The 20,495-nt window shown below is 37.4% G+C and overlaps 2 protein-coding genes across 7 annotated transcripts in view; one reads left to right on the top strand and one right to left on the bottom strand.

Moving 5' to 3' along the window:
- Nucleotides 1-2,978: 2,978 nt before the first annotated feature.
- mpg (N-methylpurine DNA glycosylase) lies at nucleotides 2,979-11,455 on the top strand. Its single transcript, XM_079834639.1, has 3 exons — nucleotides 2,979-3,569; nucleotides 10,087-10,291; nucleotides 10,611-11,455. Exons 1-3 carry the CDS (start codon nucleotides 3,357-3,359, stop codon nucleotides 11,021-11,023), a joined length of 831 nt encoding a protein of 276 aa, XP_079690765.1. The 5' UTR covers nucleotides 2,979-3,356; the 3' UTR covers nucleotides 11,024-11,455.
- Nucleotides 11,243-20,495, bottom strand: part of nprl3 (NPR3-like, GATOR1 complex subunit) — a 23,145-nt gene continuing 13,892 nt past the window's right edge. For 3 of the 6 annotated variants that reach the window (XM_079834594.1, XM_079834597.1, XM_079834598.1), the window contains 7 exons: nucleotides 18,158-18,314; nucleotides 16,436-16,542; nucleotides 16,156-16,285; nucleotides 14,663-14,852; nucleotides 14,362-14,554; nucleotides 11,952-12,136; nucleotides 11,243-11,732 (listed from right to left, as the gene is read on the bottom strand). In XM_079834594.1, the coding sequence (XP_079690720.1) occupies nucleotides 11,971-12,136; nucleotides 14,362-14,554; nucleotides 14,663-14,852; nucleotides 16,156-16,285; nucleotides 16,436-16,542; nucleotides 18,158-18,314 (943 nt within the window). In that variant the 3' untranslated portion in view covers nucleotides 11,243-11,732; nucleotides 11,952-11,970. Of the gene's footprint in view, nucleotides 12,137-14,361; nucleotides 14,555-14,662; nucleotides 14,853-16,155; nucleotides 16,286-16,435; nucleotides 16,543-18,157; nucleotides 18,315-20,495 lie in introns of all 6 variants that reach the window. The other 3 variants (XM_079834596.1, XM_079834593.1, XM_079834595.1) reach the window with 1 other exon arrangement.

Raw genomic sequence — 20,495 nt, 5'->3', positions numbered from 1 at the left:
GACAACTCTGAACATTTGCCATGTAATGTTTTAGAAAAATTACTTATAAGTATACATCTTATCCATCAAACAATCATAGTCGAAATCATGGTTTCCCGTGAAACCTGAGGAAAATTATTGGTTGATGTATAACGTTGTTCAAGCTTTGAAGCCTAACCCCCCTACATCTAACCTTAAACTGAACCCTAAAATCTGATCGGTGCGGTTCTCCGTCAGATGTTTCTGAGTATTTCCTCATCACCACATAAACTCACTCCCTCTGAGCTCTGGCAAATCACAGGCATTCTTGAGGAATGGAGAGCATGAAAGGTATTTTTAAAGAATGAATGTACTAAACCACAACTATTTTGCAATAATATATCAGTTATAAATTCAGTTTATTGTTATTTCTTGGTTGAGTTAACATTAATAGAAGACCTATAGATCATTATACACTCTACTGACACCGGAAATAACCCTCTGGCATCAACAGGTGTGAGAAGAACCACTCTAATTTTTGTAGTAATAGTATCTAGTAGATACTATACAATATAAGGCACAATATTAGATACTATCTATTAATATTGTAATATTGTGCCTTGTGTAACATCTGAAGGATTGTGAAGTAATAGTGTAATATCTCTATGTGGAAATGTTTCAGATTTGTAAAGGGGCACAGAGTTCTTTCTAAACAACAACAGCATCATCCTCTACCATTGCCACTTCTCTGGAAAACGTCAAAGTCTGAGGTGATTGTTGTTGGTTAACTTTAAGACGTGGCTGTTCACGTTATCTCAACATGGCATCCCTGTTGTGTTAGCCCTTTCTGTAAAGAACTTTTTTTCAATCAAAAAAATCTGTGTATTCTGACTAAAATATTTTTTTTTTTCCACAAGAAACATTATTTTATTGCATTATAGCCGATGTTTTACCAGTGCCCAATTTTTTTGGATGGGCTCTTAAAGGGATAGTTCACCCAAAAATGAAAAATCTGTCATCATTTACTCACCCTCAAGTTGTTCCAAACCTGTATGAGTTTCTTTGTTCTGCTGAACACAAAAGAAGATATTTTGAAGAATGTAACAAAGCAGATAAGAGCAACCATTGACTGCCATAGTATTTTTTCTCTACTATGGTAGTCAATGGTTGCTCTATCTGCTTTGTTACAAACATTCTTCAAAATATCTTCTTTTGTGTTCAGCAGAAAAAAGAAACTCATACAGGTTTGGAACAACTTGATGGTGAGTAAATGATGACAGAATTTTCATTTTTGGGTGAACTATCCCTTTAAAGAGATCCAAAATGAAATTTCAGTCATCAATTACTCACCCTTCATGTTCGATTCACATGGATTTCTTTACTTTACCTCTCTCTGTATGAACTTCTTAAAGCAAGTTTTGGTTGTGTGGACTTTCAGTGGAGGGACATAAATCTTTGGTTTCGTTAAAAATATGTTACTTTGTGTTTAGAAGATGAACAAAAATCTTAAAGGGTTAGTTCACCCAAAAATGAAAATTCTGTCATTAATTACTCACCCTCACGTCGTTCGAGACCCGTAAGACCTCCGTTCATATTCGGAACACAAATGAAGATATTTTTGTTGAAAGCTGATGGCTGAGAAAGGCCTCCATTGGCATTCAGTACACTTATACTCCCAAGACGGATAAAAGGCACTCAAAACATCGTTACAAAGTCCATCTCACCACAGTGACTCTACAATAATCTTACGATGCGACGACAATAGTTTTTGTGCGCAAAAAAAATCAAAATAACACCTTTTTCCAACTTGTTACTGCCTTCCGTGTGTGCCTCCACGACGCATGCGCGAGAATATGACGCAGATCCGGCGTTCGGACAGATGACCCAGAAGTGATTTGTTTACAATCAGAGGAAGACGCGCGTATCTCAGCTGTTGGATTCTACATTGATCGTGCTTTAGGTCTCGGTGTAGTTCTCAAAATGGGGTTAGAGTGTGCATTTCATGGAATCCCGAGCCCCGGCGCTACGTCATATTCTCGCGCATGCGTCGTGGAGGCACACGCGGAAGGCAATAACAAGCTGGATAAAGGTGTTATTTTGATTTTTTTTTGCGCACAAAAACTATTGTCGTCGCATCGTAAGATTATTGTAGAGTCACTGTGGTGAGATGGACTTTGTAATGACATTTTAAGTGCCTTTTATCGGTCTTGGGAGTATAAGTGTACTGAATGCCAATGGAGGCCTTTCTGAAGACTTTCTCAGCCATCAGCTTTCAACAAAAATATCTTCATTTGTGTTCCGAATATGAACGGAGGTCTTACGGGTCTCGAACGACATAAGGGTGAGTAATTAATGACAGAATTTTCATTTTTGGGTGAACTAACCCTTTAATGGTTTGGAATGACATGAGGGTGAGTAAATGATGACAGAATTTCCTTTTTAGTGTGAACTGTTCATTTAAAAGCTTTCCAGGTCACAGCTCAGGTAGTCTCTGATGAACCTGAGACTGTGTTCGCCTTCTTCAGCCAGCTGGTGCTGTTCAAACCGAACTGTGTAACTAATAATGTGGCGATTTCATATGAAATTGTACGATGTGTACGAAACTCTATGATTATTAGAAAAAAGTAAGCATGAAGGTCCACCCATAACCCCACCCTTAAACATTTCCGTCACTGAGTAGATCGCAAGAAAATGTATGAATTAGATGGTATTAATTCATACGAATTAGCCACTAATTTGCCAAAACGTCAAGATGAGATTATGTTGGTGCTGTCATGACATAATTTTCATGCAACTAACTTGGTGGCAAGGAAATAGGGCAAATCTGACATTAGCTGTCATTTTAATCATCGCTAAAGTTCATTTGCTACTCATTTCTGTGGGTGAAAAACTTGAAGTGGCAAAAATACTTGCACCTTATTTCATCCGAAGATCAATCAAAACAACTAAAAACCAACCACTAAGTTGTTTTACATTACAACCAAATGTCACACAAACGCTACTGGCCCTTTAAGCATCCCAGAGTGCTTTGCGATTGCTAAAGGTAAACAAACCCGGGCTGCTGAAACTAAACTGAATGACTTTGTTAAAGCTGTAGCAACTCTGTATTCAATATAGATCCATTAAACACAACAGCGACAGTATTCGCCTTAAATGTTTTACCCCCCCTCAAAACCGCAGCTATACTTATTCAAAATAATCTGCACATATAGGAACATGTAGCAGTTTGTAATATAACGTATATCGACCTATAAACGCGACATGAAACACGTTGACCTTAATCTTGCGTGCTTTTTGGTCTTGATTAGCATTTAAAAAGCAAAAAAGATAGAAAGTCTTTTACAAACCTGTTATGGTTTTGGGGCAAATATATAGCCTAATATTTTGTGATATTTAAAATGACAACACGAAAGAGAAAGAATTCATCATTACCTCAATCAGAATCTGCCGATGGTGAACCTCTCAAGAGGCTCATTCGGTGTCAGTCTGACACGAACTCTGCGGATCATCATCATCTCAGCCCTTATTTCTCAACGAAAGACCCTGTCAGACTGAGTGACAGCTTCTTCCATCAGCCCTGCATTGATCTGGCGAAGGCCTTTCTCGGCAAGGTAAGCGTCCAATCTCAGGAAATCACCTCAAATGAAAAGGTTACGTCTGAGAAATCACGTTCCTTAAGTGCCATGCATTGTTGTTATTGTCAACGAAAAATATTAGAAATCGTTTTCTCTAATTAAAATAAAATATGAATATTATTAGTTGCCTTTTTGCTGTCATTTATCTAAATAGATACACATTGCCTAGCTAAAAAAAGTCGCTGTTTGGACTTAAATATGCAAATGCTTAAGAGTCAATGATTGAATCATTATTGCAGTGATTATTATGTTTGTAGCATGTTATATGTTTGGCAACAGTTCTTCTAAGCCTGATCAATGGAGTGTGAAGCTTTTCATCTCTTAAACAACCATAGGAAGACACATCATGGCCATATTCCAGGATGACTATGTCAAGATTCATCAGGCATGAAGGATCATTTTCACATATGAATCGGCACCTGTTGTTGTTGTTGTTGATACTTTATTGATCCTTTACAGGGAATTATATTGTCACAGCAGCTTCAACACACAAAAGAACACAGCACCACTGACAAGTCTTTTACAATCTACCGTACAAAAATGAAAAAGAAATAGTACCTAAAAATGTACATGTAAATACCATATATATGCAATTCCAATAATGAATCCTGCCATATTCATAGCACATTGAACAATCTGATAGTACAGCAGTCAATAGGAAGGACTTCCTGCTACGCTCAGACATGCATTTTGGTGCAATCAGTCTATGACTGAAGGTGCTGTTGTTAAGCATCCCAATAGCGTATAGTGGATGTGAGGAGTTGGCCATTATCGATCTCAGCTTAGAGAGTATTCTTCGCTCCGGACCGACCGTTGGACCGTATCAAATTCATTCCCTGCAACGGAGCCAGCTTTCTTAATCAGTTTGTCAACTCTGTTTTGATAGCACTGGCCACCACTGTCTGATAGACAGCATAGTAGGGGGAGGCAGATGTTGAAAGACCTCAGTCTCCTTAAAAAATAAAGTCGCCTCTGAGTCCAGACCTTAAATTCATTGAAAGTCTTTGGGATGTGCTGGAGGAGACTTTACGGAGTGCTGGACTCTTGCATTGTCAATACAAGATCTTGACCAAAAATTGATGCACCTCTTGATGGAAATAACATCACAACATATAAGAGGTGCATCATTTTGAATATGGCCATGATGTATCTTCCTACATGGTTGTTTAAGAAATGAAAAGCTACACACTCCATCAATTAGGGTTAGAAGAACTGCTGCCAAACATATAACATGCTAGAAACATCATAATCACTGCAATAATGGTCCAATCATTGACTCTGAAGCATTTGCCTATTTAAATACAAACAGTGACTTTTTTTTTGATCGGGCAGTTTGTATAATAAAATGGCCTATTTTAAAATGTAACTTGCATTACACAGAGGTAGTGCCTTCAAAAACTTTGTTCTCGTTAATTATATCAACAGTATATTGAGACGAAAGTGTAACACAAACCTTTCCTGTGAGTGATTCCGAAATTCGAAATTATCGAAATATCACAAATGTACATATCGCGATATGCATTTCGCAGCAGCACGCAATATCTGAATGATTTTAATAGGCTACTTCAACATTGTGAAAAGTGTTTTAGGTTGATGCATATATCAGAGAATAGACTGGGCACACGACTCTTACTTATGTGACTTGCTTGACGTTAAAAAGAGTTATTAAACGCAATAACTTGCAAAAAACAACTCCATGCAGTCTCGCGCTGTCTGACACACACACCGAAACGTGCGCACAAGCCGCCTCTCTGAAGGCGTGTGATCCCTTCAGTTCTGTTTTGTGTGTTTTGTTACACACTCCAACTGTCAATACACACACAGTTATGTCAAAATGGCTGTCTTGATGACTATTCATGTAAATTTTAAGTGAAAGATATCAGTTGGGGAAAGAAATGGAATGCATGTCAATAGGATCCAATTTTAGTTCTTATTTTTAATAACAAAGATTAAAATAACACAAATAATCATCCACCCCTAGTTCCTGGATGTTCTTGATGTTAAGTTTTAGGTTGATATAACTATATATTACCAAGTCAAGCAAAGAGTTTTTGGTATTTAAATATTGGCATTACATTTTTTGTTTAATTACATTGATGTTAAAATTAGTCAGATTTGTGACATTAATTTTAGCTAAAACACTGCTGGTCACTTTCAGAAGTTGTAGCGATGCTTTCTTTTCCCAGAAAGAATGTGAAACACATAAATGGTATCATTCTCAGTTTTAAAATAAAAAAATATAGATAATTTAAATCGATTTTACACACTTAAAGCAATATCGTATCGCATATCGCTTCATTGTATGTTTTACTTAATATTAGTTAATTTACATTCATATTGTCAGGAAAGGGTTAAGAGTGTAATCCCAAACCTGTAAAGAATTATTCACAGAAACTGTGATGAAATCATGGAGTGACACCCAGAAATGAGCAACATCCCAAGCACATACTCATTCCTTGGCATAGAAGCCCAATTCTGACTTGTTGGAAGAAAGTGTTTCTGTAATGCCACAATTAAAATGCCTATAAAATGTGTTAAACAACAGGTTTTTCTTCCCTATTGTGACACATATGAGTGAAACGGCTTCTCAAACAAGAAAAAATGTAGGGCAGGATTTTATTTTTGTCCAATGGGAATTGATTGGATGGTTGTGGTTTGCTATTGGTCGAACACATGTGAGTGACAGGGGAAGTTATTTTGATTAAAGATTATAAGGGTTTAGATTATGAATTATAAATATTGCAATATTCCATTAAAATATAATGTAATGGTGACTTTAATGTGGTGCTTTTAGATATAAAGTTGAGAATCACTGGCTTCTAGGAGTTTTTTTATGACAACATATCAATTGTGCTACCCTGATTCACTCAGTAGTGTACTTGAAATACAGCTTGACCTCATGGAACATTTGAATGACGGAGTTAAATGCAGAATGCAGAGCACAGAATAGACTCGAACTGACACAGAGAGGCCTAATTTGCATTTTAATGAGGTTTAAAATGGAAAGGCGGCTGCTGAAAACACGAAGGCTACTGAAATACCAGAAAATGAGCCACACTTTGTTGCAGTGGCAGTGCAGAGTTTCAGGTCAATTTAACCAGCACAAAGTATGCCCTTGTTTGTTTTCAGTTTACCAGTGTGTAAATAAGGGTGAAATGAGAAGCATGAAAAGTCATTATCATGTTGAAGGGTATCCGGTCTGTCCCATAATAGGTTGCTCGGTGTGACCAAGCACTCGTTCGGCGTGACAGCCTGCAGCCAGAATGGCGGAGGTGACAATTGTGGCTTTCACACTCTGTTGCGCTCTTTGCATAAGTCGTTCACAGCGGTCTTGTATTTGCTCTACCTCCATGCACGACTGGATGTAGCATCTTTTTGCACATTTTAAGCGTCCTTTCTAAAGGTTAAGTGAAACAAATAAACCCACTTTGACTGAACACAGACTTTAGAGCTACTGTAAGATGAGATCTGTTTGCATTCTGCTCTTTTAATTGGACGACAGTAATTACTTTATAAATACGGAAGCAGTATCTTGTTTAATAGCCATGAATGAAATCAGAGTTGAAAAGTTGGGTGGTAAACTAGGGCCTGGTTTCACAGACAGGGCTTAGTTTAGGCCAGGATTAGGCCTTAGTTCAATTGGGGTATTTAAGTAGCTTTTTATAAACATGCCTTAGAAAAAAACATGACTGGACAAAACAATGGCACTGGCACAAGTTGCTTTCAGTTAAAACAGCTCAAACATGCATTTTAGTTTGGGGAAACTAATGTTTACTTTTTTAATAATAAAAAAACAGTGGTGCTTGAACGATGTTTAAAGTGTTGCTAGGATATTCTGAGGTATTTTAGCACATTTGTGTTAGTGCTTATGGTTAGTTTTCTAGTTTAAAACACAAGTGCCAGGTTCTTACACTTTGTGTTCATATGGTTTTGAAAAACTTTACAGAACATTTTAAACGACCCTAAAAATGTAATGTTTTTCTAAAACTTAAATATATTGTAACATTTTTGAAACGAAATGAATATGTTTATGCAGCAAGGATGCATTAAATGGATCAGAGACATTTATGTTTCAAAAGATTTCTATTTTAAAGCTGCTGTACGAAACTTTTTTGTGTTCAAGATTTACAAAAATTATATAATGAGACTGTACAACAAGAATCCATTTTCCAAACCGATCATTATGGTACACTTATAATAAGTGTTTATATTGGGACTATTTCAGACCGGTCTGGTAGGAACCGCTGCGGAGGAGCACAGTCCCTGCGTGACTCGCTATAGGCATAAACAGAGAAGTAGCTCCGGCTGCAAATGTTCTTCCGCAAGACGCATACAGTTATGTTTATAAACCGCTAGAGCGCAAAAAGTTAAGGACTGCAGCTTTAAACTTCTAGGGTCTTCAGGGTCTTTTCTGACCCCAAAGGACATTTGCTCAAATAAAAAAAATGTTTCCCTTTGTCCAAATGGCATGAGACGTTGTGCGGTTGTCAACACTCTCTAGATCTACAAATAAATAAAAAAATTGGATTGATATCTGTTTTTATGTTTGTGTGACAAAGAAAAAGTCACACTCAGATGTTCTCCTTAGAAAATGGACAAAATTCATCCTCAAAAACAGAAACCACACAGAACACGCATATAGAAATGAAGTGGCACACTTCCAACAATGCATGAAAAATCCACAATGCAAAATGATCATGCTCTCTCACACACACACACACACACACACACACACACACACACACACACACACACACACACACACACACACACACGTAGTGTTTTCATCTTTTATGGGGACTTTCCATAGGCGTAATGGTTTTTATACCGTACATACCGTATATTCTATCCCCCTACACTGCCCCTGCCCCTAAACCTAACCCTCACAGGAGACATTCTGCAATTTTACATTTTCAAAAAACATCACTTAGTCTGATTTATAAGATGTTTTCCTCATGGGGACCTAAAAATTTCGGATATTGCTATCTTTGTGGGGACATTTTGTCCCCATAACGTGATGATTACCAGTCCACACACACACACACACACACACACACACACACACACACGAATACATTTGTTATTGCTGTTCAGTTCATTGCATTTTGATGTTCGTGTTGTGTATTTTTTACTCAATATGTAATATAACTGTTAATTTCTGTACATTTTTGTTCTGTAACAGTTAGTAACTGAAGTGTAGATTAAATTTGTAGAATAAAGAAAATCAGATGTTTGAAATAAATGATAAACTCTAAAGACTCCAACTTTTTGATTCTATTGTAACATCATTGAAAAAAAGATTTTTTTCAGTACAAAAAAATGCTAAACTTTGACTAAATTAATTATTTTTAGTTGTTATAATTGTGATTTCATAACATTCAGATATGAATCCAACTGAAAAATACTTGTGAAAAGATGTCTTTCGGTCAGTCAAATAGCACATAGCAAATAGTGGAGCTCTGCAGCCATTTACTGGTAAAAGTTTTTTTTTTTACATTTATTTTAAAACGGTATTTTCCAAAAGATGGGCAAAAATCTTACACTAAACCATGGCAAATTATCTGTTATCCCCACGAATGAAAGTTAGAAATTTGAGTGTTTTATAAAGTGAATTTTACATAAAAAAACCCAGATTTTGTGTGAAAATCCATAATTCTTTTAAATGTATTTATATAAATTAAAAAATTATTATAAATACTCCAAAAACTGCACAGATGTTGAGTAAAAGCATTAATAAACAGAGTAAAAATACATTTGTTCTAAAAAAAAAAAAAACTATTGTTTTGTTACAAAATGACATTTTGTTGCCTGGGGTCTGTGGAGACCCCAAAGACCCTGAATGTAATTCCCAAACGAAGACCTTACAAGGGTTAAATAAATGCTGTTTTTCCCCCCCAACTTTCGGAACCCAGAAAAACAAATATCACAGTTTCACAAAAATATAAAGTTTTCAACATTGCTGATAATCAGAAATATTTTAAATCAGCATATTAGAATCATTTCTGAAGGATCGTGTGACTCTAAAGACTGGAGTAATGATGCTGACAATTCAGCTTTGATCACAGGAATAAATTACATTGTAAAATATATTATATAATAATATAATAGAAATATATATATAATAGAATTTTTTTTAAGCAATAATAATAATAATAATAATTCACAATAATACTGTTTAACTGTATTTTTTTTTATCAAATAAATACAGCCTTGGTGAGCATAAGAGACTTTTTAAAAACATGCAAAGAATCTTACCAACCCTAAACATGTATTTTTTTGAGTGCATGTTTTATCAACTATCAAAAACTATCATAGATCAAGTCATAAACCACATTTTCTCAAAAAGCACCAAGATATTAGGTATCATGAGCCAGCACCTCAGTCTGTCAATATAATTTATTGGCACATCTGCACCACCTGCTGGATATAAGACGACTGTACAGACAGTGCTTTTGCAGGAAAGAGTGTGAAATCTGGTTTCTGTGTTTACTAGGTGTTGGTGAGGAAGCTAACTGATGGCACTGAGCTCAGGGGAAGGGTTGTGGAAACCGAAGCATATTTGGGTGGGGAGGATAAGGCGTCCCACTCAGCAGGGGGAAAACGCACAGAGAGGAACACTGCCATGTTCATGAAGCCAGGGACCATCTATGTCTATCCCATCTACGGCATCTACCTCTGCATGAACGTCTCCAGCCAAGGTGAGGCTTCAAAACCCACTCTAATTGACCACACACACACACACACACACACACACACACACACACACACACACACACACAGGAAAAAGAGCCGGAAAAGGCTGTAACCACAGATCCCACATCGCTAGTTATGCAAGAAACAAGTGTTTTGTTTTGCTGCTGTTTTGCTTCTCTCCAACTGTTTCTCATTATAGGTCAAGTTGGCACATTACAAAAACTTAGAGAAAGGTTGGAGCATATGCACACAGACACAAGCCAACAGGAAGGAGACAGTGAGGAGCCTTGCTAACTACTCTACTATGTGTGTGTGTGTGTGCAGGGGAGGGGGCGGCCGTGCTTTTGCGCTCGCTGGAGCCTCTGAGCAGTCAGGACGTCATGAGGGACCTGCGAGCAGCCAAACGCAAGGTTGGAGCCAAATCCCTTAAGGACAGAGAGCTCTGCAACGGCCCGTCCAAGTTGTGCCAAGCGCTAGATATACAGCGCTGCTTCGACCGCAGGGATCTGGCCACTGATACAGAGGTGTGGCTTGAGAGGGACCCAGAGCAAGAGACTGTTCCCGCTGGAGAGGTGGTGTCGACCCATCGGATCGGAGTGGAGTCTCATGGGGAATGGGCAACCAAACCACTTCGCTTCTATCTGAGAGGACACCCATGTGTTAGCGTGCTGAACAGAGACGCAGAGCGTCAGACGCACTTACATTCCTCCACTGAGATGGAGAATACAGTCTCCTGAAGGGTCTTCATGTTGTTCCGTCATTAAATTGCTCTATAAAGAGATAGTTTGATAATAAATGTAGATTGTCATTATTTACTCACTCTCATGTTGTTCTAAACGTGTATATTTTGGAGGGTTATTCTGGAGAACACAAAAGGAGACATTTAGCAGAATGTCCAAGCTGCTATTTTCCACATTATAAAATAAATGCCCCCCCAAAAAAAGACAAACACCATAAAAGTATCTTCATGTTCTCTATATACTGTAAATATATTCTATATATAAAACTTACAAAAATCACAATAAGAAAGGTTTGGAACGACACAAGGGCGAGAATATAATGAGAATTGTCATTTTTGATTGAACTATTCCTTGGGAGTTTGATTTCTGAACATGTCTGTTTTTTGTAACATCATGTTTCTTTAATAAAATAGCCTTGTTATTCCTGGTGCTCATTGATTTTACAGATGTTTGGAAAACCATTTGCACCTCATCGCAATTACAACCCCCTTTTCTCTTTCTGTTCTCGGCCTCTCCGCACTGGAGTCTTCAGGGCATGGAGTCTCATGGTCTGGAATTACCATCATGGCATGTGTTTTTGGTCTTTTTTGCTTGAGGAGATGATATATCCCCACCAGGGAACGATATCAAAATAGGAGATGCTTGGGTGGAATCCTTAAACGATCCATTTTATGGCTGCCCAAGGATGAACCGCACATCATGACCCCTGAATAATTTATTAAAATCAACCACATATGAGGTAAAATCGTGACAACATAAAAATCTTTGGTCAGCACAGTTATATACAGTCGATATCTCACTCTATAAGCCTCTTTTGAAACGGAGCAGGTTATTATTTTGTTGCAGCAGAAAGCATTTTGCTCCTGAATTAGGTTATTTAAGCCACTGATGATGAGCAAACACGTCACCACGTCCTCAGACTCACGGCGAGCTGAATGATCCCTTTACTCTGGTGGAGACTGGAACAGAGAGATGATGGGGTCCTCGTGGTTGGTTATCACTAAAACACTGCGAAACTTGTCGAATAACGTTTTCAGCTGCGAGCGGCGCATGTTCTCGTTGTACATTATCTCTTCCAGGTGATGATGGCCTCTGAAGTAATGCAGTAGCCTAAAGAAAGACAACAAGACACAATCTACATTTATATCCACCTAAATAATCCATTTATAACCAGACTGGCTGGACTTCAATCGATGCAATTGAGCTTAAGTTTCGAGTTGACCAAACCAAACCAATCAGGCTTTGATTCTGAGTTTAGGTGTGACATCAGTAGCCAACAGCCAATTACATGCTGTGCAGAATATAACGAGATTTGAAATATATGAACAATCTTAACAAATTTACACAGCAAGAAGAAAAGAGCCGTCTTCCTAAAAAATCTTCCTATATCAGTGCAAGTAAAAGTTGTGAAATTATATAGTTGATATAGGTATAGAAAGAATTGAACATTAAAGCTGACAGTCATTTTTCTAGCTTTATCTATTGATTCTAAAGCTTATATATATAACCGTTATTACATATTTATAGTTATTTAAACTGTACATGTGTAATGGATTAATGGTATGATAATCATTTTCTATGATTTAGATATTAAGTATTGCTAAAAGCCAGACTATTGTGTCTTTAAAAATCATTTGCTATAGCCTATGTAGTGACCTTTAATCTGGAGTACAAACAGGGGGAGTGTCTTTATTGCATCAGACATGTGTCACTTTGCTCACAGCTGATTGGCTCAATTTTGGTTTGAGATCTCTTACCCCAGCACATAACCTGCCCCAGAGCACAAGTTACTACGGCGATGAACACTGCTAAAAGCCAAACCACTTTCATGGTGCCTAAGGGTAGGCGCAAAATAAACTGAAACACACCTGGTTAGCCACCTAAACCGGCTTTATGGTATTCGTTTGTTAAAGGATTAGTTCACTTTTAAATAAACTTGCTGATAATTTACTCACCCCCATGCCATCCAAGATGTCCATGTCTTTCTTTCTGCAGTCGAAAAGAAATTAAGGTTTTTGATAAAAACATTCCAGGATATTTCTCCATATAATGGACTTCAATGGGCTCCAAACGGTTCAAGGTCCAAATGACAGTTTCAGTACATAACTTCCGCTAAGTGAGGTCAAATTACGAGCGTGGTCATAGATGTATACGTAGATGCCTCATTAGCGCCTGCACGGATCAGCAGAATGAGGCATCTACGATCGATATATCTATGACCATTCTCGTATTTTGACCTCACTTAGCGGAAGTTATGGCAGAGCTCCGAGATTATCACGTTCGTCTGATAAGAGGTAAAATAATAGCATAAATACTGCTCGGTTTCTCGCAGAAACTGATCGTTTCGCTAGATAAGACCCTTATTCATCGTCTGGTATCGTTTAAAGCCTTTGAAGCTGCACTGAAACTGTCATTTGGACATTGAACCGTTTGGAGCCCATTGAAGTCCATTATATGGAGAAATATCCTGGAATGTTTTCATCAAAAACCTTAATTTATTTTCGACTGAAGAAAGAAAGACATAGACATCTTGGATGACATGGGGGTGAGTAAATTATCAGCAAAAGTTTATTTAAAAGTGAACCAATCCTTTTAAGTATGACGTCACACGGCAGCACTTCCGGGTCCAAACGCTCTCTCTCATTCCACAAGAAAAACAACAAATGGTGCTAATATACACACACATGTGGTCTAATACTAAAAAAATTATAATCATAACCTTTATCTCCATACCAAAATTCCAGATCCCCAGTGATTCATCTTTTATAAATCATTAAAATATTAATGTCTGTGACGCTGTGAGAACAGAGACTGTAAGTATTTAAAATGTTTAATATGAATAAATAGCCCTCATAAACGGCATCGATAGCATTTCTCAAGTGAAACGAGTTGAGGCTTGGACCCAGAAACGGCGTTCCTCATGTCACGACTTAACAAGCGGATAGGCCACTGGTCAGTGGATGAGACTGAATATTTCCGAAATATTTGCTCAAAAAACCTCTTCTGAGTCAGCTGTCATGTTAGATACGTCATCAGGGCAAAAACTACATTTATATTGGTGGTACTGTAGCTCTGATGACATCGGTTCATTTTGTCAGATTCTGATCACTGTAAATGTGCGGAAATTTAGTTTGGAAAACATTTAATGCACATGTAAACAAATATGTGAATCGGATTGCAGTGTTTAGGGTTCAATATATACAGAACTTTCAGAATCAGAAATTGGACTGGATTCATTCTGACGAAATGAGTGCAAGAAAACGACCTACTGTTCAGAACAAAGTCAAGTTGGAGATATAAAAAAAAAAAGACAAGCTATAAAAATGCTCTGTCACCTGGCAAATAAGCGCAGGTCCTCTGGGTTCTGCGCCGCTGGGACACGGAGGATGGCCTGCCGCTCATGTTCGGTCAGGCTGGCCAGAAGAGTTTCCGTCATTCTTTTATTGAGAGGAGAGTCTCCTCCGGTCTGCAGCTCAGCACTGGAGTTATCCATACTGGGACTCGTCAGGGTCATGTCATCGCTACTTGCTGCGAAGAGAAAAATGACAGAAACTACTGAGACTTTATTTGATTATAAGGGTGTCTCTTCTCTCATGTGTGTGTCCGTGTGGAGTTGTAGTTAACTGGGTTACATACTGGGAGAGCCGAAGCTCAGGGCACTGGGCGTGCTCAGACTTCGTCCTGTCATACGAGCGACTAGGGATGGCTCCTCCTCCCGTAGACCAGGCTCCTCCTCAGTGGGCGGGACCAACAGATAAACATACGTATGGATCTGAAACAGCAGTCGGTGTTGGAGCATCCATACCACCATCTGGATGAGCTGGGCCTGCTCAGATACACACATAATGGTTACTGCATCTTCAAGCAGGGTTTAATAGCCAATAAAACTCATCTCCCTATGCAGAAGAAAGGTGACTAGAGAAAAAAGGCTGCTGTCTTCCATTATGCAAAATAGGACGGATAACTTTAACACCCACAATGCACTGGGCATGTTGCCATTCAAGACCATTCCCACCAGTCTGCTGTGAGTCAAATACTGCCGTGTTTTAGAACAGGGGTGGGGAACGTTGATCCTGGAGGGCCACTCTCTTGCAGTTTAGCTCCAACCCCGGAAAAAAAACACTCACTTGCCTGTAACTTTAGTAAACCTGAAGACCCTGATTAGTTTCACTTGTGTTTGATTAGGGTTGGAGCTAAACTCTGCAAGAGAGTGAACTTCCAGGATCGACGTTCCCCACCCCTGCTTTAGAAGGAAATACCTCTTGGCAAACTTTTAGTCATAATTGGTGTTGATCATGTATTGTATTGTTCCTGGGTGCAAGAGTTCAAAGAGTAAACGTTTAGCGGAGGGCAGTTACTTTCGGTTTCCGGTACAGGATCCAGTGCGTTCACAAAGAAATATTGTAATACTGTATATCGTAAACATGGAGAGAACGCTGCAACGGAAAATCTGAAAAACCTCCGTAACATCCATGGATGATTATGTTCACACAAAACAATCAACCACCAATAGACCTTAGTCACGTTGGATGAGGAACAGAAGTACAGTGTGTTCAATGGACTGTAATTATTCAATGGGCAATTGTTCAGCTGAGGAAACATGTTTCCAAAGGATTTAATGTTTTGAAAGTGTTGAGTTTTGAAAGTTACATGTGATCTAGGGTCTTTATAAAGTGCATGCCATTAGAAAGAGTACGTTTTCCCCTCTCAGGCTTGTTTTCATCCATGTAAAAATCAATGTGGCTACCCTGACTAAAGTGTATATGCCTCGAAGAAAAACAGTACATTTTCTAGGGCTGGACTAATCAACATAATTAATTATAAAATAATGATTTCTGACATAATTATTCATAGCATTTTTACAGAAATTTGAAGTTTAAAGAATAACGTTATAGTGAATTTATTTACTAATCTCATAGTTTTGATTAGAATACATTACATCCTGTCAGGTGGACACATTCGTTTTAGCAGCAAAAGTTAAATGCATCTGAAGCACAAATTGAATCCGAAAATTCTGCATACACATGTACGAAACTCCACAATGCTCCTGTGCTACTCTCCATTGAAAATGAATGGCTTCCTGTCTGTTGTTTGTCTGAGATAGTGAAAAGGCGTTTTAAGACACTAACCTCATGCACAGGGGCATCCAGTGGATTCCTGAACTCGGACAGAGAAACAGGAAGTGAGAACTTGGCTAACATGGAGGGCAGGTCATGACCTGGAAATTGGAGTGCGAACTCCTCAGCCAGAGGAGAGTAGCTGGGGGGAGGAAGACACACAGTCATGATTAATGTCTGCAGTGAGATTTTTTGAAAGAATAATGAGAAGTTAAACTTTGTACAGTGAGTACATTAGAACACAGACAATACAAAAGAGCTTCGATTGGTTTTCTAGAGAGCACATACTCACATGCAGATGTTTGCATGGGGGGAGAGCATATACACGTTGTTCTCACAGAGAGGGTAGATAATGATGGCTTTTCCCCAGTACACCAAATGCGCAGCAATCTGGAAGACCTGTGGGAGGCAGTGGAACATTTCAGAGCAGTGGTTCTCCAAGGGACCGGAGCCCAATAGGAGGCCTCAGCAAACCTCCCCGGGGGTGCTTAAGATGACACAACCCTCCTAATGTATTACAAAACTGCATATACCTGTTGCATTCCCGGGTCCATTTGGACCCTGTGGAACGTTCGTTTATAAAACAATCATGACTTCATATTTTTCAATGCGCAAAATGTTTTCATTTATTGAATGCGCAAAATGTTAAAAGTTTTAAATGTCACCATGCCATTACTTAATGTACCCCCTTTTTATTAATTAAGAATTGATAAAGTCTTTGACATTTAAAATGTTACAAGAACTACAGAACAAAAAATATATATTTATCAATATTTATGAGATGGATTTAATTAAATTCCTTTGAACTTAAAACTCATGACTGTTTTTTTTTTTTTTAAACAACATCAGTAAAACTCTAAAATGTATTCAAAGGAAATATTTTATATTATATTTTTTAACACAATTTAATCTCATTTTATTTAACACAATAAAAGTAATTTTATTTTTTATTTCAGAATTATTGTCTGCGTATGCGCAAGCATGTTTATAGACAAAATGTAGCCCCAGTGGGAAAGAAAAAAATGTGTGAGTGTAGGAAAGAAGCTAAATGTATTTTACATAAGTAGTTTCAGACAAATCTAATTAATAGATATAAACAAAAGAAGAAAAAGAAAATAAATCCGCATAATTTCATGTGTAAAAGCCACAGTTAACTTTAGGGTCTAAACGGACCTGAACGCAAAAGGTGTAACAATTTATTTACATCTCCTAAATTTTTTATTTTGTGTATTTTGACAGTTTTAACACACATACAAAGTTTCATTTCAATACTAAAAACTATGAATTAAAAAAATATAACTCAAAACAGGTCAAACAGACCTGAATGCATTAGGAGAGTTAAATGATTTAAAATAAAACAAAATGAGAATTAAAATAAGACAAAACAACCTGGATTTCAAGTCATGTAAATATATAAAATCTTTAAAAAACTCAATAAATATTTTTAAAATGAATTAAAAAAAAGTCTAATTATGTAAAGCGCTAAAATATTTTGTGTAGAATTTGTAATATATATATATATATATATATATATATATATATATATATATATATATATATATATATATATATATATATATATATATATATATATATATATTTATTTTATTTTTTTTATTTTTATTTTTTTATATTATCCTTATCCAGTTAACCATGCACTATTAGTCTCTGGCTTTTGAATATTGTTGTGGAAAATAAATATTGAAGTCAAAAAGATAATAAAAACACTATTTTATCCTGATTTTATACTGTTTTGTCTATCCAAAACATATCTGCCATAATGATATTCCAACAGAATTATTTTCTGTCCACTAGGTGGCAGTATAAGACTAACTATAACAAAAACAAATGCTTGTTGAACACAATTTAACCTGCAGGTGTCAGTACACCATCAGATTTTTTGCAAGAAATCTTCAAGACTGAAAGTTTGTCAGACCAATTAACTATTTCCAAGTGTTAAAAATGAAAAAAGGACATGGCTGATAAAAGTGCACAGTGGCATATAATCTTTGACCTGCAGGAGGGCCAGGTCAGCGTCTTGAGCCAGCTGCTGCAGGTTCTTCACGGCTGAACAGGTCTTGATGAGCCGCACTAGAGCAGGAGAGCAGTCCAGAGGGAGCTGAGCCAGCAAGGCCTTCTCATTGTCCAGGAGCAGCAGTGCATGATACGGCCTACAGGGGGCACACCACCACAACACTACTAAATAGCAAGTGTAGCAAGTTGATCATGCAAAAAAAAGCAGGCGAGACTAAAGGTGATGATACACGGGGCAACTTTTTGAGCAATGTTGCCAGGCACTTTCTCATTGAGAATGGGCAACAAATCTCTATCTGGATACTTCAGATCGGTCGTGGGCCCTGTGTCTGACCTGGTTGCTCGCTGACGGCAACATTGGTCAAAAAGTTGCCCTGTGTATCATCACCTTAACCTTAACTGTCACTTGCCCGTATACGGGCATTCTACATTTACTTCACTATATTACTATTAAATCCTAATCTAGTCATGACAAACTATATATCATTGGAAAGGTCTAAGGCTCAAGAATACATATTTGTTGATGATTTTGCAGAAAATATATATTTTGGAAGAGTAATGGATTAATATATGACAAGAGTGACAAGAGTGTGCATCAAAAAATCTGTATCATTACAGGAGTTTTCACCTTGCTTTGTAACAAAAAGTCAACAACCACACTTTTAATCATTCAAACTTTGATTTTCATGCTAAAAGTTCATAACATAAACATTGATTCTAGTATTTAGCCAAAAATATTCAGAAAATAATATTATATATAGAGAATATCTGCCAGATCAATCTTTAGGAATCACCAATATGGTGTGTCTAACCCCTAGTGGATTTTTGGAGGTTATGCAGCTAAAAGTCTTACAGAAAACAAATTTTTTTGAGTTTTTGACCTAAAATTTTGAACACAACTTGGTTAGAATTTTGGCTTTGACTTTCTGTCTTTTTTAGGCTGAAACCTGTATTAATTTATATATTTTTATAACAATAAACTTAAATTTCAATAACTTTTATATAATTTAATTCTATAATTTTTTTCCACTTCAGCAGTAATCTGCCAAGTGTCTTCTTTTAAAAGAGACCAACCATAAGTCTTTAGTCCAAAGGGTTCATGAATTACAACCATTTAAGTTTGGGTAGTGCATTTTCACAAAATGCTCAAAAAGGGGGGTGACAGGTAAAGGGTTAAAGGGTTAGTTCACCCGAAAAATGAAAGTTATCCCATGATTTACTCACCTTAAAGTCATCTTCTTTCAGACGAATAAAATCGGAGTTATATTAAAAATGTCCTGGCTCTTCCAAGCTTTATAATGGCAGTGACTGTTGGGTCATTTTTGAAGTCCATAAAAGTGCATCTATCCATCATATAACTGCTCCACACGGCTCGAATCACAAATCGCCTTCCGTATTCAACTTACGGAAAAAGTGTAGCGCCTCTCGCAGTTCAAAATTAAACTTCACTTTTTCCGTAAGTTGTATATGGAAGGCGATTCGCCGGAAGCTAGATAATTTACTTTATAAAGTTTGAAATATGGATATTTTTCTTACACAAACGCATTGCTTCGCTTCAGAAGGCCTTTATTAAAGGGTTAGTTCACTCAAAAATGAAAATTCTGTCATTAATTACTTACCCTCATGTCGTTCGACACCCGTCAGACCTCCGTTCATCTTCAGAACACAAATGAAGATATTTTAGTTGAAATCTGATGGCTCTGAAAGGCCTCCATTGGCACGGTTCACTCTCAAGACCCTTAAAAGGTACTAAAGACGTCGTTACAAAGTCCATCTCACTACAGTGGTTCTACAATAACTTTATGGAGTGACGAGAATAGTTTTTGTGCGCAAAAAAACCCCTAAATAACGACTTATATAGTGATGACGATTTCAAAACGCGGCATCATGAAGCTTCGAAGCGTTATGAATCAGTGAGTCGAATCATGATTTGGATCGCGTGTCAAACCGCCAAACTGCTGAAATTTGGCAATCCAAACTGCTGAATCGACTCACTGATTCATAACGCTTCGAAGCTTCATGATGCCGTGTTTTGAAATCGTCATCACTATATAAGTCGTTATTTAGGGTTTTTTTGCGCACAAAAACTATTATCGACGATTCATAAAGTTATTGTAGAACCACTGTAGTGAGATGGACTTTGTAACGACGTCTTTAGTACCTTTTAAGGGTCTTGAGAGTGAACCGTGCATTGTGCCAATGGAGGCCTTTCAGAGCCATCAGATTTAAACTAAAATATCTTCATTTGTGTTCTGAAGATGAACGGAGGTCTGACGGGTGTCGAACGACATGAGGGTAAGTCATTAATGACAGAATTT

Source organism: Gobio gobio (assembly GCF_949357685.1).
Source record: "Gobio gobio genome assembly, chromosome: 1".
NCBI lineage: Eukaryota > Metazoa > Chordata > Actinopteri > Cypriniformes > Gobionidae > Gobio > Gobio gobio.
The sequence above is the reverse complement of the archived record's forward strand: the minus strand, read 5'-3'. Positions and strand labels throughout refer to the sequence as shown.

Excerpts from the sequence above, each read along its gene's own strand:
- mpg (XM_079834639.1), top strand. The coding sequence starts at position 3,357 with ATGACAACACGAAAGAGAAAGAATTCATCATTACCTCAATCAGAATCT. Across the intron at positions 3,570-10,086 it reads CGAAGGCCTTTCTCGGCAAG|GTGTTGGTGAGGAAGCTAAC; the intron begins GTAAGCGTCCAA and ends TGTGTTTACTAG. Across the intron at positions 10,292-10,610 it reads CATGAACGTCTCCAGCCAAG|GGGAGGGGGCGGCCGTGCTT; the intron begins GTGAGGCTTCAA and ends GTGTGTGTGCAG.